The following is a 16,041-nucleotide window of genomic DNA, read 5'->3' on the forward strand; positions in this document are numbered from 1 at the left end:
ATAACTTTTAAGGTCCCAAAAGAGGACATATGCAAGTTGATCTGTTTGGTGTTGAATGACATGCAATTATTTTAGCCTACTTTCGTCATCTTCCACGTTGTCTCATCTATAATACTGCTTGTAGCTCCAGAATCATGTCCAGATCGACTCCAGGGACTATAAATGTGCACACACTCTGAAAACAAACGGTACTAAATAGCACTAAAAGTGGTTCTTGGCTCATAATCATAGAGTTTACCATTCATAAACCATTTTTAGTTCTGTATAGCACCTATGAAGCACCCATGAAGAACCATACGCGGTCATATAGCACCACATATGGTTCTACATAGCAGAATATGGTTCTACACCAGTGCTACACAGGTACTACATCGGTGCTATATGGCCCTTTAAATGGTTCCTCTATGATTACAAGCCAAGAATCACCTCTAGTGCTATTTAGCACCGTTTGCTTTTAGAGTGTATGTTCAGGTCACAGTCTCTCACTATGAATGCATACTGGTAATCATCAGTTCTCTTAGTTTCTCCACTGACATATTTAGCAGTCTTTTTAGTGATTTTTTTTTAGTTTTGCACATTTTGGCAAAGTATTTGTGTTTTTGCATTTTCCACATTTTTGGCCAGAAACACCTTTGGGTCTAGCTTAATAAATGTATCTATAACGACAAGAATGTTTTTTTATTTTGAAAATCTACTCTATGTAGTTTAATCCACTGTTTAAAGAGACCAAAAATAACAATTCTGTCATCATTTATTCACCCTCATGTTGTTCTAAACCCTCATGTTGTTCTAAGTTTCTTCTAAAAAGAAGACATTTTGAAACCACAGAGTTGATTGTACCCATTGACTGCCATAGTAGGACCAAAAAATACTATAAAAGTCAATGTAAACTGTGTGACCAACGTTTATCAAAAAACTCAAGCAGATGTAAACTTATATGAGTACATAAGGACTGAATTTTCATTCGTGGTGAACTTTCATTTGTGCTAACTTCAAATTTTTGGTTGGCATTTTGCCATGTTTGGCATGTTTCACTAGCCTGACTACGTCAGACTTTGTACTTCCGCTAAATTTCATTACGCTTCTGTACTCAGTCTGAAATAGCTCCCATTCTAACCGTTTTCCTCCGGTCTCAAAACGCCGGTCCAATCAACAAACAGAGGGCAGGCTGAGAGCCGTGACGTAGACGCTAAGCGCGAATGTACGGTTGTTGTTTGTGGACATGGAGGCACAGAAAGCTATTTGCTCTGTTGTGGAGAACCGGCACTTGCCGACTTAAGCCCGAACAAGAAGAGTGTTTGTTAAACATTTTGAATGGAGATTATGTTGTTGCCCTACTCCAGACAGGTTTTGGTAAAAGTTTAATTTATCAACTATTACCGATCGTCAGCGAGAAACTGTGTGCACCCCAGATTGAGAAATCATGGAAGGGAATTTCGTTGTTCACAGTTAATGGTGGAGGACGCGTGGGCAAACATTCTTTGGTGACGTTCCTGATTAACCAGAAAATAAGGTAGGAAGATTTAATTTACACCTCCACTTAGACGTGAGTGGAAAGACACCGTGAGGATCGTGTTCTAGCTCTGGCCCGATTTACTTTACATAATCTGCAAAAGTCGTTCATAACCATGTTAACTCCGGTATTTCGCTCGTTGGGTTTGTTTTCACATCATACATGTGTTTTACTGCAGAAATTCGATGCGGCTGAGTCGGCGCATAACGCACATCATGTCCAAACGTTATGTGATTGACTTACGTTTAGACCAATGATTTTAAACTTCAGACTAGCCCCTCCCACGAGAAGGAAAACGATTGTCAATTATGCCCAGCCAGACTCTGTCTATGAAGCGAAGCAAAATAGCAGAGGATGGTATTACCAGGCTAATGTTTCACATAATTTGTCACATGAAGATAAAGGTCATAAAGTGTAAATAAATAAAATGTATTTTTTTCACAAAAACGAAATATGTGACATCAAATCAATTAATTATATAGAGAAAAAAATCTACATGAAATATTTTAAAAATGACACAAGTATTAAATAAATAATTTAATTTCATTAGATAATACAGCTTGGGGAAAATTACATTCAGTAAAATTTTGTGTAGCTCCTGTCTGTCCAGCAAAACAGGAAGAAAATAAATAGTGCATAATAAAAGCTCAAAGTTAACATATTCATTACATAATTTAAATAACAATATTAACAATAATCATTGCTCTGTAATAAATAACATAAGAATAAGTGATTTCAAAGAATAGTTGTGCGTTACAGTTGCAAAAAGATCACTTTTCCTGTACAATTTTTCTTTGTTGCCTCTCAAGTTCACTAGAAGATGCTGTGTCGAGTCGTGTACTGTACATTGTATGACTGTCTTCTGTGCCAACGTCGTCTTATTCGTGCACAGCAACCACAAAGCAGACACTAAAGAGAGAGAGATAGAGAGAGAGAGAAAGAGTGCATTAGACAAACTTTCTCAGTCAAAAAAGTATTATATTATATTACATTACATATTGCAGTATTATATAATATAACAAAGTTATATATAACAAATAATTATAAATCACTTAAAAAACAGTACACATATTTATGTTTTGTCATCAAGAAACTTACACAAAGGAGAATCCAGCAAGGTACAAGCAGGATGGCTATAGCACAAGGAACAATTATAGCCACAACCCACGCTGCACTAGTGCTGTTGTTTGGCCCAGTAGTGTTCACCACAGAGGGAAATGTGGTTGTAGCAGTTGGGTTACTGGCTTCTATAGACAAATGTTTTGGGGAAAATGGAAATAACTTTAATAATAAAAGAAAACAGAAACTCTCAGCTCAAGGAATACCATAAAAATGCTGCGTTATTTTCAACCCAACCAAAGGGATGACCCAAAAATAACCCAGCATTTTAAAGAATGTAAAGAGCTATTAATATTTCAATTGAATGCAGAACAACATACCAATATTAACAGTGATAAGTGCCTTGAGAAAAAGACTGGGTGACTTGAAGTCATCTTCTGAGAAAATGTACTCGACATCGGCCTTAATCACAGTGGTATTACCCCTGGGAAATTCAAAATAAACAGGGTTGAACATTAGGAGATAATTTAAAGTGATCACATCATCATTAATACTTGTTATTTCACGTCTCATTAAATTATGAAGTCATGACTTACGTAAAATTGGCCTTTTTGAACTCAAATGGACTGGCATTTGGGTCATTTAGGATCTCGTTCAGCTAAACAGGTTGGCAAAAAAAAAACACATTAATATTGTGTATTATTTATAATTAATAAATATGTTAATGATATTTATGATTGTTTTATGCTGGGTTTCATTTAATATATCTTAATTTCATATTGACATTTAAATTGTACATTATTTCATATGCATTAGCACTCTTTCAAATACTTTCAAACTTACCAATTTATTTATTGAAGATTGGATTATTGTGTATGTGTCGTCCCTGAGTACAAGATTCTCAGACATGGTGACATTGCTGATTTCAAATCCAAAATTGAGGGCATACGAGTTATCAGAAATTTCTTGAAGAAAAAAACACATTAGACATCAGTGCATGCACAAATCTCTTTATTGTAATATGGAGTTATTGTTTCCTGGTGACACAAACTTACTTGTATAGGTGACATTCACAAAGCTCACAGGATCACTGAGTTTTTGTTCTGTCAGGTCTCGTTTGCTTCTTAGACGTTTGTCCAGCAGGTTGTTGGCTACTTGTAGAACAGCGCTCTCGCTTGGTATGGTGCCTCTCGTTATAAAAACAAGCCGGATGTAAATAATTGCTCTTCCAAGTCTGAAAAAGGTGAATCAAAATAATTTTGAGAAAGAGAATAAACCAAAACAATGCCAGTTTATTCGAGTATGCAAGTAAACTTTTTGTACTTACACAGTTGGAGTTGTCAAGCCTGTAAAAAAAATTGTTTGATTATTATGATTATTATGCAAATAAATGCTATTTGTGGAGTATGACATTTAAAAAAATTTTTGCAGTTAATACATTCAGTAAAGTAGTAAATGTATTAAATGTTGTGTTGAATTATCTGTTTAATGTTGCATTCATATAGTACTAAAAAGCTGATTAAATGAGACGTACTATTTTCCTTAAGAATTGCCTGGAGAAATTTACTGGGTGACTGGATGTCATTTTTTTGTGAAATATTGTATTCCACAAAAGCCATGATCTCAGCGAAATTATTCCTAGGGAGGATACAAAAACAATTGTAAACAAAATAAATGAAAAAATAAGAAAACCATGAGCTCATTTTTCCCACAAGCACTATATTACACAAAAATCCAATGATAAATTGATAAGGTAAAAAAACACTATTTTGATTAATGAGTAAAATAAATTTTGACTTACGAGAATATGGTCTCATTAAACTGGACTGGATTGGCTGAGGGATCATTTAGGATCTCGTTTAGCTAGAAAATAGTAATAATACAGAAATTAATTGAATAATTCATTCATTTACTTTATGTGTGAACATTTATAGCAGAGAAAAATGTCTAAATTACATGAAATGTTGTAAACCCACCAGTTTATTTATTTTGTCTTGGATGAGTTTGTTGGTGCTGTTCCTGTTTTCAAATTTTTCTGACATCCATACATTGCTGATCACATATCCAAAGTTGAGGGCATATGAATGATTAGAAATACCTTGGGGAAAAAGAGTTGTCAATTTTTACATAGGTACACTAGCTGTCTATTTTTACATACAGTAAGTACAACTTAAAAATAAGTCATTGACTTGAACTAATTGTTTTTTGCTGTAATGTTCATTATTACTATTATTTTTATGTATTTAACACTAGCCATCTAGCCAATAATAGTCATTTAGTGAGATTTAAGTGTAACAAATTACTGTTAACAGGGAATAATGAGTAATTCATTCAACACTGTTGGCAACACTATAGCCTCTTTCACACAGTAATTCTGGTAAATTACCATGAATTTACCAGAATGAATTTACCAGTAAATACAAAAATGTGCTGTTCACACATGCAGTGACGTTCCGTCTTTTTACCAGCAAGACATCATTCACACATCAGTATCAAAATACCACTAAACTCAGAGAGAAAGCGGAAGTTACCTGTGGCGCGCGGTTGGCGAGCTCCGTGTCGTATTTGTAAACAATAGTGGGTTATTACTTAATATCGTCGGTCCGTATTTTGTTGTTTTCACATCTGTGGCAAACGGTCGCGAAGTTGCTCGTGACCAAACAACATTGCGTTTAACGGGCCCTGGGTTTGCACATTAGGCTTCACAGGGGGTGTGCTAAGGACGTCGGCAATTTGGCAAATAGATAGTAAGCTGTTTTAAACAACTTTGAAGAAATGTGGATGTTAACTTCAGGTGTACTCGACTTTTAAGCATCATGTGTGTGGAAATGTCCGTAAACAGTGCGGAGGTAAACGCGTCACCTGTATAAAAACGTTCTGATTGGCCCGATCTGTCAGCGCGGTCTGACGGCGTCCGTTCTAAATGCCGGTTATCCTATATTTTTCGTTCACACATAGCGCTTACTGGTAAATTACTGGTAATCGTACAACCTGTCTTACTGGTAAATTGGCAGCACTGATTTACCGGAAAGGTTCTGTTCACACATGACATGTTAACTGCAATTTACCAGTAAATTACCAGTAAAGACTGTATGTGTGAAAGGGACTTATCTTACATTTGAAAAAGTAGTAGAGAAAAAAATTACAAACTACCAAAGTACAAAAACTCTGTAAAATGGAGTACCTTGTTTGTATACCATTTATGTTCAGAGAATATATTCATTAAAAAAAACTTACTGTCAAATGAGACATTCACGTTGCTCACAGGTTCACCAAACTGTGTTGCTCTGTCATCTTGTTTAGTTGTGAGATTTGCATTCAGTATAGAAACCAACTCCATAATTTTACTTTCATTTGGCATTAGGCCCAACGTTTCAAACACAAGCCGAATGCTAATAACAGCCGTCCCACTGTTAAAAATGAAAAAAAAATGAGGAAATAAATAGACAAAGAGTAAAAACGATAATGATTTCCTTATAGAAAATTAATGAATTACTCTCTTACAGAATTGTTGCATCAGTAGTGGTCTGAGAATTGCTGGCAGGAGGAGTTGTTAGGCCTGAAAACACAAAGTTAGCACTGATGAATTGGAAAGAAATAAACAATGAAGGTAGGAACAATATGCTGTTAAAATCCACAAAAATTATTTTTGAATGTTGTATTGTAATAGAATTGACATACTGTTTTGCAAACGAAGCTCGTTTAAGAAACTGACAGGTTGTATGTCATCTCCATCTTGGAAAATGTAATCCATATTGCCATGGATTTGGTCTGATGTGCTACTGAAATAAGAGCAGCAAAGACAGTTGATATGGGCTTCAGTTTATGAATATTTAACAGTTTTTTTAAGGTTATAGCCAAATTAATTTTTCAAGAGGAGCAGTTTAAATATCGTTAAATGTCATATGGCATAAATATCTTTTAGAGACAGAAGTCAGTTTTCATCATCAGTTTTCGTCAATCTTACATGAAGTTGGAGGAGCTGGGGTTAAACTTCACACTGTTTGGATCATTCAGAAGAGTGTTCAGCTGCAGAGGATAACAAACCATCCATCAAACACTGGAGAAGATTTGCACTGCAACAAAACTTTTTTACTGGGTAAATTTCTAAGTGCTTACCGCATCGTTGATCATGTCCTGCACTTGCTGGTAAGTGTTGTTTCTAAGCTCTGGGTCTTCTGGCATGCTGATGTTACTCAAGGTAAATGTAAAGAAGACTGCATAGGTGGTGTCTGAGATTTCTGTTTGGAAAGATATTTTCAATTTACATTTCCCTTAAGTTTGCGATCTATCACTGCTTGATGGGTTCATACTGTATAAATAAAACTTTTCACCTGAAAATGACAACACTTACTTTCATAACTGACATTCATCAGCTTGACTGTTTCTTTCAGTTCTGAAACTCTGGATTCCAGGAGAATGTTGATAGCACTGAGCACCAAAGCTTCACTGGGGACTGGAGATGAGGAGTTGAACACCAGTTTGCTTGTCACCTCTGCTGAACCAGATCTACAAATGGCATAATTTACTTTTAATAAAGTTTTAAATAAAGACTCCATAACCAAGCAATTTCTGTAACACTTACATTTGCTGGAAGGACGTCACAGGGAAGCTACTTGGAAGCGGAGACGTTGTAGTGCTCAGTCCTGCAAAGCCAGATCGAAACATTACATTTAAATTTAATTCAATTAAAAATACTGTACATTTCAGCAATTTCCAAAGTTCACTTTAGAATGGCTTAAAATCGTCAATATGAACATACCCATCAGTTTATGAAGCTCATTGAGGAAGCTGACAGGTTGTATCACAGCTCCATCTTGGAAGGTGTAATCCATATTGCCAAAGATTTGGTCTGAGGTGCTCCTAAAAGAAGAGCATAAAATACACTTGAAATAAGCTTCAGGTTAAGTGTGTTAAACAGTATTATAGAGATTCTAGGCAAAGTTGTTTAAAAAATACCTAAATGTAATAATGCATTTAATATTATGATAAGCATAAATATCTTTCAGAGACAGAAGTCAGTTTAAATCTTACGTGAAGTTGGATGAGCTAGGTTCAAATTTCACACTGTTTGGATCATTCAGAAGAGTGTTCAGCTGCAGAGAAATAACAAACCATCAATCAAACTCTGGAGAAGATTTGCACGACACCAACACTTTTTGCTGGGATTTTCTAAATGCTTACTGCATCGTTGATCATGTCCTGCACTTGCTTGTAGGTGTTGTTTCTAAGCTCTGGGTCTTCTGGCATGCTGATGTTACTCAACGCAAATGTGAAGAAGACTGCATAGGAGGTGTCTGAGATTTCTGTTTGGAAAGATAAATTCAATTTACATTTCCACAAAGCTTGCAATCTATCACCGACTGAAACATTCATATTGTTTATACAGTAGATAGATTTTCACCTAAAAATGACAACACTTACTTTCATAGCTGACATTCATCAGCTTGACTGTTTCTTTCAGTTGTGAAACTCTGGATTCAAGAAGAATGTTGATAGCACTGAGCACCAAAGCTTCACTGGGGACTGGAGATGAGGAGTTGAACACCAGTTTGCTTGTCACTTCTGCTGATCCAGATCTACAAATGGCACAACATAATTTTAATACAGTTCAGGACTTTAGATTTAAATGAAGACTGCATAACTGATCAATTTCTGTAACACTTACATTTGCTGAAATGACGTCACAGGGAAGCTAATGGTTGTAAGTGGAGACATTGTAGAACTCACTCCTGCAAAGCCAGATGGAAACATTAAAACTGAAATCAATTTAATCAAAATGACTGTATGTTTCAGCAATTTTCAAAGTTTACTTTAAAATGGCTTCAGATTGTCAATATGAACGTACCCTTGAGTTTATTGAGCTCATTTAGGAAGCTGACAGGTTGTATCTTATTTTCTTCTTGGAAGATGTAATCCATTTTGCCATGTATTTGGTCTGATGTGCTCCTAAAAGAAGAGAAGCAAAGACTGTTGATATGAGCTTCAGTTTATGAGTATTTAAAAGTTTTTGAAGAGGAGCAGTTTAATAATGTCATAAATCATAAAAAGTCATATTGCATAAGTATCTTTCAGAGATAGAAGTCAGATTAAATCTTACGTGAAGTTGGAGGAGCTGGGGTTAAACTTCACACTGTTTGGATCATTCAGAAGAGTGTTCAGCTGCAGGATTAAATCAAACCATCCATCAAACACTGGAGAAGATTTGCACTGCAACCAAACTTTTTTGCTGTCTAATTTTCTAAATGCTTACCGCCTCATTGATCATGTCCTGCACTTGCTGGTAAGTGTTGTTTCTAAGCTCTGGGTCTTCTGGCATGCTGATGTTACTCAAGGTAAATGTGAAGAAGACTGCATAGGAGGTGTCTGAGATTTCTGTTTGGAAAGATAAATTCAATTTACATTTCCCTAAAGCTTGCAATCTATTACTGGTTGGAACATTTATACTGTATAAAGAAAACTTTTTGCCTGAAAATGACAACACTTACTTTCATAGCTGACATTCATCAGCTTGACTGTTTCTTTCAGTTGTGAAACTCTGGATTCCAGGAGAATGTTGATAGCACTGAGCACCAAAGCTTCACTGGGGACTGGAGATGAGGAGTTGAACACCAGTTTGCTTGTCACCTCTGCTGAACCAGATCTACAAATGGCACAACATAATTTTAATACAGTTCAGGGCTTTAGATTTGAATAAAGACTATAACTGATCAATTTCTGAAACACTTACATTTGCTGGAAAGAAGTCACAGGGAAGCTAATTGTTGAAAGCTGAGATGTTGTTGTAGTGCTCAGACCTGCAAGATCAGATAAAAAAATGTAACCTGAATTTCTTTCCAAGAAAAATACTGTAAGTTTCAGCAGGTTACAAACTTCACTTAAGAATGGCTGAAGATCGCCAATATGAACGTACCCATCAGTTTACGAAGCTCATTGAGGAAGCTAACAGGTTGTATCTCATCTCCATCTTGGAAGGTGTAATCCATATTGCCATGTATTTGGTCTGATGTGCTCCTAAAAGAAGACCAAAAAAATACACTTGAAATGAGCTTCGGGTAAAGTGTGTTCAACAGTATTATAGACTATTTAGGCAAAAAAAATATTCACAAGTTGTTTTAATATCTCAAAATGTCATGATGCATTAAATATGACCATAATGTATAAGAATCTTTCAGACACAGAAGTCAGTTTAAATCTTACGTGAAGTTGGTGGAGCTGAGGTTAAACTTCACACTGTTTGGATCATTCAGAAGAGTGTTCAGCTACAGGATTAAAAGAAACCATCCATCAAACACTGGAGAAGATTTGCACTGCAACCAAACTTTTTTGCTGGCTAATTTTCTAAATGCTTACCGCCTCATTGATCATGTCCTGTACTTGCTGGTAAGTGTTGTTTCTAAACTCTGGGTCTTCTGGCATGCTGATGTTACTCAAGGTAAATGTGAAGAAGACTGCATAGGAGGTGTCTGAGATTTCTGTTTTAAAAGATAAATTAAATTTACATTTTCCCAAAGCTTGTAATCTATTACTGCTTGAAACATTTATACTGTATAAAGAAAACTTTTCACCTGAAAATGACAACACTTACTTTCATAGCTGACATTCACCAGCTTGACTGTTTCTTTCAGTTGTGAAACTCTGGATTCCAGGAGAATGTTGATAGCACTGAGCACCAAAGCTTCACTGGGGACTGGAGATGAGGAGTTGAACACCAGTTTGCTTGTTACCTCTGCTGAACCAGATCTACAAGTGCACAACTTACTTTTAATACAGTTCAGAGCTTTAGATTTAAAAAAGACTCCATAACTAAGCATTTTTTGTAATGTATATATCTACACTTACATTTGCTGGAAAGAAGTCACAGGGACGCTGTTTGTTGAGAGTGGAGACAACGTTGTAGTGGTCAGACCTGCAAGATCAGATTGAAATATCACAAATGAAATCCTCTCTATGAAAAATTCGGTAGCACTTTATTTTACAGTACGTGTACTTACAGTGTACATATATGGTAAATAAGTTGTACTTACCGACAAATGTGTGGTACTTACTTTTAGGTATCTACATGGTAAGTAATTGGTATCATTACTGTACTTACCAGTAGTACATACTTGGTAGTTAAAATGTAACTCTAGATAAGTACTGGGTAATAACATATACATACGTATAGTGTAGGTATACTGTAACTAACTAGAAACACTACTGTACTTACAAATGAATGTACAATATAAGTATTTAGTATTTACATGCAAGTTAGGGTAAATGATAGGTATTTAAAGTGTATATATATGATAACTAATATCAAACACTACTGTACTTACAAATTGTATATACATGATAAGTGTATGGTACCTGTAGGTCATAAATAAATGACCGGCACATATGGTGTATGTATACTGTAACTAACAAGAAACACTACTGTACTTACAAATAGTATATACATGATAAGTGTGTTGTACCTGTAGGCCAGTGTAAGTTAATGAAAGGCATATATGGTGTATGTATGTATACTGTAACTAACTAGAAACCTACTGTACAATGGTTGATGCTATAGGTGGTAGGTCCTATATAATAACTGTGTAAAAAGCAACACTTTATTTTACAGTCCTGTTTCCATGTAGTTACCATGGACGTACTAGTGAATGTACCCAGTAGTTAATACGTATGATAGTCAATGGTTGGGTTTGCTTCACAGTGACATGTATATGATGCTATATCTTAGGTGGTAGGTCCTATATAATAACTGTGTAAAAAGCAACACTTTATTTTACAGTCCTATTTCCATGTAGTTACCATGGACGTACTAGTGAATGTACCCAGTAGTTAATGCGTAGGATAGTCAATGGTTGGGTTTGCCTCAAAGTGACATGTATATGATGCTATATCTTAGGTGGTAGGTCCTATATAATAACTGTGTAAAAAGCAACACTTTATTTTACAGTCCTGTTTCCATGTAGTTACCATGGACGTACTAGTGAATGTACCCAGTAGTTAATGCGTAGGATAGTCAATGGTTGGGTTTGCCTCAAAGTGACATGTATATGATGCTATATCTTAGGTGGTAGGTCCTATATAATAACTGTGTAAAAAGCAACACTTTATTTTACAGTCATGTTTCCATGTAGTTACCATGGATGTACTAGTGAATGTACCCAGTAGTTAATACGTATGATAGTCAATGGTTGGGTTTGCTTCACAGTGACATGTATATGATGCTATATCTTAGGTGGTAGGTCCTATATAATAACTGTGTAAAAAGCAACACTTTATTTTACAGTCCTGTTTCCATGTAGTTACCATGGACGTACTAGTGAATGTACCCAGTAGTTAATACGTATGATAGTCAATGGTTGGGTTTGCTTCACAGTGACATGTATATGATGCTATATCTTAGGTGGTAGGTCCTATATAATAACTGTGTAAAAAGCAACACTTTATTTTACAGTCCTGTTTCCATGTAGTTACCATGGACGTACTAGTGAATGTACCCAGTAGTTAATGCGTAGGATAGTCAATGGTTGGGTTAAGATTCACTTTATTGGTTTAAGATCACCAATATGAACGTACCCATCAGTTTACGAAGCTCATTGAGGAAGCTGACAGGTTGTATCTCAGCTCCATCTTGAAAGATGTAATCCATATTGCCGTTTATTTGATCTGATGTGCTCCTAAAAGAAGAAAAAAATACATTTGAAATGAGCTTCAGGTTAGGTGTATTAAACAGTATTGTAGACTATTTAGGCAAAAAAAATATTCAACAGTTGTTTTAGTATCCCAAAATTTCATGATTCATTAAATATGACCATAAGCAAAAGTATCTTTCAGAGACAGAAGTCAGTTTAAATCTTACGTAAAGTTGGAGGAGCTGGGGTTAAACGTCACACTGTTTGGATCATTCAGAAGAGTGTTCAGCTGCAGGATTAAAACAAACCATCCATCAAACACTGGAGAAGATTTGCACTGCAACCAAACTTTTTTGCTGGGTAATTTTCTAAATGCTTACCGCCTCATTGATCATGTCCTGTACTTGCTGGTAAGTGTTGTTTCTAAGCTCTGGTTCTTCTGGCATGCTGATGTTACTCAAGGTAAACGTAAAGAAGACTGCATAGGAAGTGTCTGAGATTTCTGTTTGGAAAGATATATTCAATTTCCCTTAAGCTTGCAATCTATCACTGCTTGAAACATTTATACTGTATAAAGAAAACTTTTCACCTGAAAATGACAACACTTACTTTCATAGCTGACATTCACCAGCTTGACTGTTTCTTTCAGTTGTGAAACTCTGGATTCCAGGAGAATGTTGATAGCACTGAGCACCAAAGCTTCACTGGGGACTGGAGATGAGGAGTTGAACACCAGTTTGCTTGTTACCTCTGCTGAACCAGATCTACAAGTGCACAACTTACTTTTAATACAGTTCAGAACTTTAGATTTAAATATAGATTGTATAACTAAGCATTGTTTGTTATGTATATATCTCCACTTACATTTGCTGGAAAGACGTCACAGGGAAACTGCTTGTTGAAAGTGGAGACAACGTTGTAGTGGTCAGACCTGCAAGATCAGATTGAAATATTACAAATGAAATCCTCTCGATGAAAAATACTATAAGTTTCAGCAAGTTACAAATTTCACTTAAGATTCACTTTATTGGTTTAAGATCACCAATATGAACCTAACCTACCCATTAGTTTACGAAGCTCATTGAGGAAGCTGACTGGTTGTATCTCATCTCCATCTTGGAAGGTGTAGTCCACATTGCCGTTTATTTGATCTGATGTGCTCCTGAAAGAACAACAAAAAAATACATTTGAAATAAACTTCAGGTTAGGTGTATTAAACAGTATTGTAGAATATTTAGGCAAAATAAAATATTCAAGAGATGTTTTTAATATCTCAAAATGTCATGATGCATTAAATATGATCGTAATGCATAAGCATATTTTAGGGACAGAAATCAGTTTAAATCTTACGTGAAGTTGGAGGAGCTGGGGTTAAACTTCACACTGTTTGGATCATTCAGAAGAGTGTTCAGCTGCAGGATTAAAACAAACCATCCTTCAAACACTGGAGAAGATTTGCACTGCAACCAAACTTTTTACTGGGTAATTTTCTAAATGCTTACCGCCTCATTGATCATGTCCTGTACTTGTTTGTAAGTGTTGTTTCTAAGCTCTGGTTCTTCTGGCATGCTGATGTTACTCAACGTAAACGTAAAGAAGACTGCATAGGAGGTGTCTGAGATTTCTGTTTGGAAAGATATATTCAATTTGCATTTCCCTAAAGCTTGCAATCTATTGCTGGTTGAAACGTTTATAATGTATAAAAATAGTTTTTCACCTGAAAATGACAACACTTACTTTCATAACTGACATTGACCAGCTTGACTGTTTCTTTCAGTTGTGAAACTCTGGATTCCAGAAGAATGTTGATAGCACTGAGCACCAAAGCTTCACTGGGGACTGGAGATGAGGAGTTGAACACCAGTTTGCTTGTCACCTCTGCTGAACCAGATCTACAAGTGCACAACTTACTTTTAATACAGTTCAGGGATTTAGATATAAATAAAGACTCCATAACTAAGCAATTTTTGTAATGTATATATCTCCACTTACATTTGCTGGAAAGACGTCACAGGGAAGCTGCTTGTCGAGAGTGGAGACAACGTTGTAGTGGTCAGACCTGCAAGATCAGATTGAAATATTAAAAATGAAATCCTCTCTATGAAAAATACTTTAAGTTTCAGCAAGTTACAAATTTCACTTAAGATTCACTTTATTGGTTTAAGATCACCAATATGAACGTACCCATCAGTTTACGAAGCTCATTGAGGAAGCTGACTGGTTGTATCTCATCTCCATCTTGGAAGATGTAGTCCATATTGCCGTTTATTTGATCTGATGTGCTCCTGAAAGAACAACAAAAAATACATTTGAAATAAACTTCAGGTTAGGTGTATTAAACAGTATTGTAGACTATTTAGGCAAAAAAAAATATTCAAGAGATGTTTTAATATCTCAAAATGTCATGATGCATTAAATATGACTATAATGCATAAGCATATTTTTAGGGTCAGAAATCAATTTAAATCTTACGTGAAGTTGGAGGAGCTGGAGTTAAACTTCACACTGTTTGGATCATTCAGAAGAGTGTTCAGCTGCAGAGAAATAACAAACCATCCATCAAACACTGGAGAAGATTTGCACTGCAACCAAACTTTTTACTGGCTAATTTTCTAAATGCTTACCGCCTCATTGATCATGTCCTGCACTTGCTTGTAAGTGTTGTTTCTAAGCTCTGGGTCTTCTGGCATGCTGATGTTACTCAAGGTAAACGAAAAGAAGACTGCATAGGAGGTGTCAGAGATTTCTGTTTGGAAAGATAAATTCAATTTACATTTCCCTTAAGCTTGCAGTCTATCGCTGGTTGAAACGTTTATACTGTATAAATAAAACTTTTCACCTGAAAATGACAACACTTACTTTCATAGCTGACATTGACCAGCTTGACTGTTTCTTTCAGTTGTGAAACTCTGGATTCCAGGAGAATGTTGATAGCACTGAGCACCAAAGCTTCACTGGGGACTGGAGATGAGGAGTTGAACACCAGTTTGCTTGTCACCTCTGCTGAACCAGATCTACAAGTGCACAACTTACTTTTAATACAGTTCAGGGATTTAGATATAAATAAAGACTCCATAACTAAGCAATTTTTGTAATGTATATATCTACACTTACATTTGCTGGAAAGACGTCACAGGGAAACTGCTTGTTGAGAGTGGAGACAACGTTGTAGTGGTCAGACCTGCAAGATCAGATTAAAATATTACAAATAAAATCATCTCTATGAAAAATACTATACGTTTCAGCAAGTTACAAATTTCACTTAAGATTCACTTTATTGGTTTAAGATCACCAATATGAACGTACCCATCAGTTTACGAAGCTCATTGAGGAAGCTGACTGGTTGTATCTCAGCTCCATCTTGAAAGATGTAATCCATATTGCCGTTTATTTGATCTGATGTGCTCCTAAAAGAAGAAAAAAATACATTTGAAATGAGCTTCAGGTTAGGTGTATTAAACAGTATTGTAGACTATTTAGGCAAAAAAAATATTCAACAGTTGTTTTAGTATCCCAAAATTTCATGATTCATTAAATATGACCATAAGCAAAAGTATCTTTCAGAGACAGAAGTCAGTTTAAATCTTACGTGAAGTTGGAGGAGCTGGGTTCAAACTTCACACTGTTTGGATCATTGAGAAGAGTGTTCAGCTGCAGAGATATAACAAACCATCCATCAAACACTGGAGAAGATTTGCACTGCAACCAAACTTTTTACTGGGTAATTTTCTAAATCCTTACCGCCTCATTGATCATGTCCTGCACTTGCTTGTAAGTGTTGTTTCTAAGCTCTGGGTCTTCTGGCATGCTGATGTTACTCAAGGTAAATGTAAAGAAGACTGCATAGGA

The 16,041-nt window shown here is 35.8% G+C and overlaps 2 protein-coding genes across 2 annotated transcripts; both read right to left on the reverse strand.

Moving 5' to 3' along the window:
- Positions 1–1,921: 1,921 nt before the first annotated feature.
- On the reverse strand, positions 1,922–7,849 carry LOC141282008 (uncharacterized). Its single transcript, XM_073814184.1, has 20 exons — positions 7,757–7,849; positions 7,607–7,668; positions 7,335–7,435; positions 7,158–7,218; positions 6,927–7,081; positions 6,692–6,813; positions 6,540–6,601; positions 6,254–6,354; positions 6,077–6,131; positions 5,810–5,982; positions 4,549–4,670; positions 4,374–4,435; positions 4,107–4,210; positions 3,900–3,918; positions 3,628–3,806; positions 3,416–3,537; positions 3,169–3,230; positions 2,953–3,056; positions 2,612–2,760; positions 1,922–2,422 (listed from the first exon to the last, which is right to left on the reverse strand). The coding sequence occupies exons 1-20, from the start codon at positions 7,820–7,822 to the stop codon at positions 2,327–2,329; spliced, it is 1,977 nt and encodes a 658-aa protein (XP_073670285.1). The 5' UTR covers positions 7,823–7,849; the 3' UTR covers positions 1,922–2,326.
- A 127-nt stretch (positions 7,850–7,976) lies between these two features.
- Positions 7,977–14,146, reverse strand: LOC135786274 (uncharacterized). The gene is made up of 22 exons (XM_073814446.1): positions 14,142–14,146; positions 13,930–14,084; positions 13,695–13,816; positions 13,543–13,604; positions 13,254–13,354; positions 13,057–13,123; positions 12,802–12,956; positions 12,573–12,694; positions 12,420–12,481; positions 12,137–12,237; positions 10,415–10,481; positions 10,161–10,315; positions 9,926–10,047; positions 9,773–9,834; positions 9,486–9,586; positions 9,303–9,369; positions 9,061–9,215; positions 8,826–8,947; positions 8,673–8,734; positions 8,421–8,521; positions 8,241–8,304; positions 7,977–8,151 (listed from the first exon to the last, which is right to left on the reverse strand). Exons 1-22 carry the CDS (start codon positions 14,144–14,146, stop codon positions 7,977–7,979), a joined length of 2,205 nt encoding a protein of 734 aa, XP_073670547.1.
- Between the last annotated feature and the right edge of the window lie 1,895 nt (positions 14,147–16,041).

This window comes from Paramisgurnus dabryanus, chromosome 4 (assembly GCF_030506205.2).
Source record: "Paramisgurnus dabryanus chromosome 4, PD_genome_1.1, whole genome shotgun sequence".
NCBI classification, from domain to species: Eukaryota; Metazoa; Chordata; class Actinopteri; order Cypriniformes; family Cobitidae; genus Paramisgurnus; species Paramisgurnus dabryanus.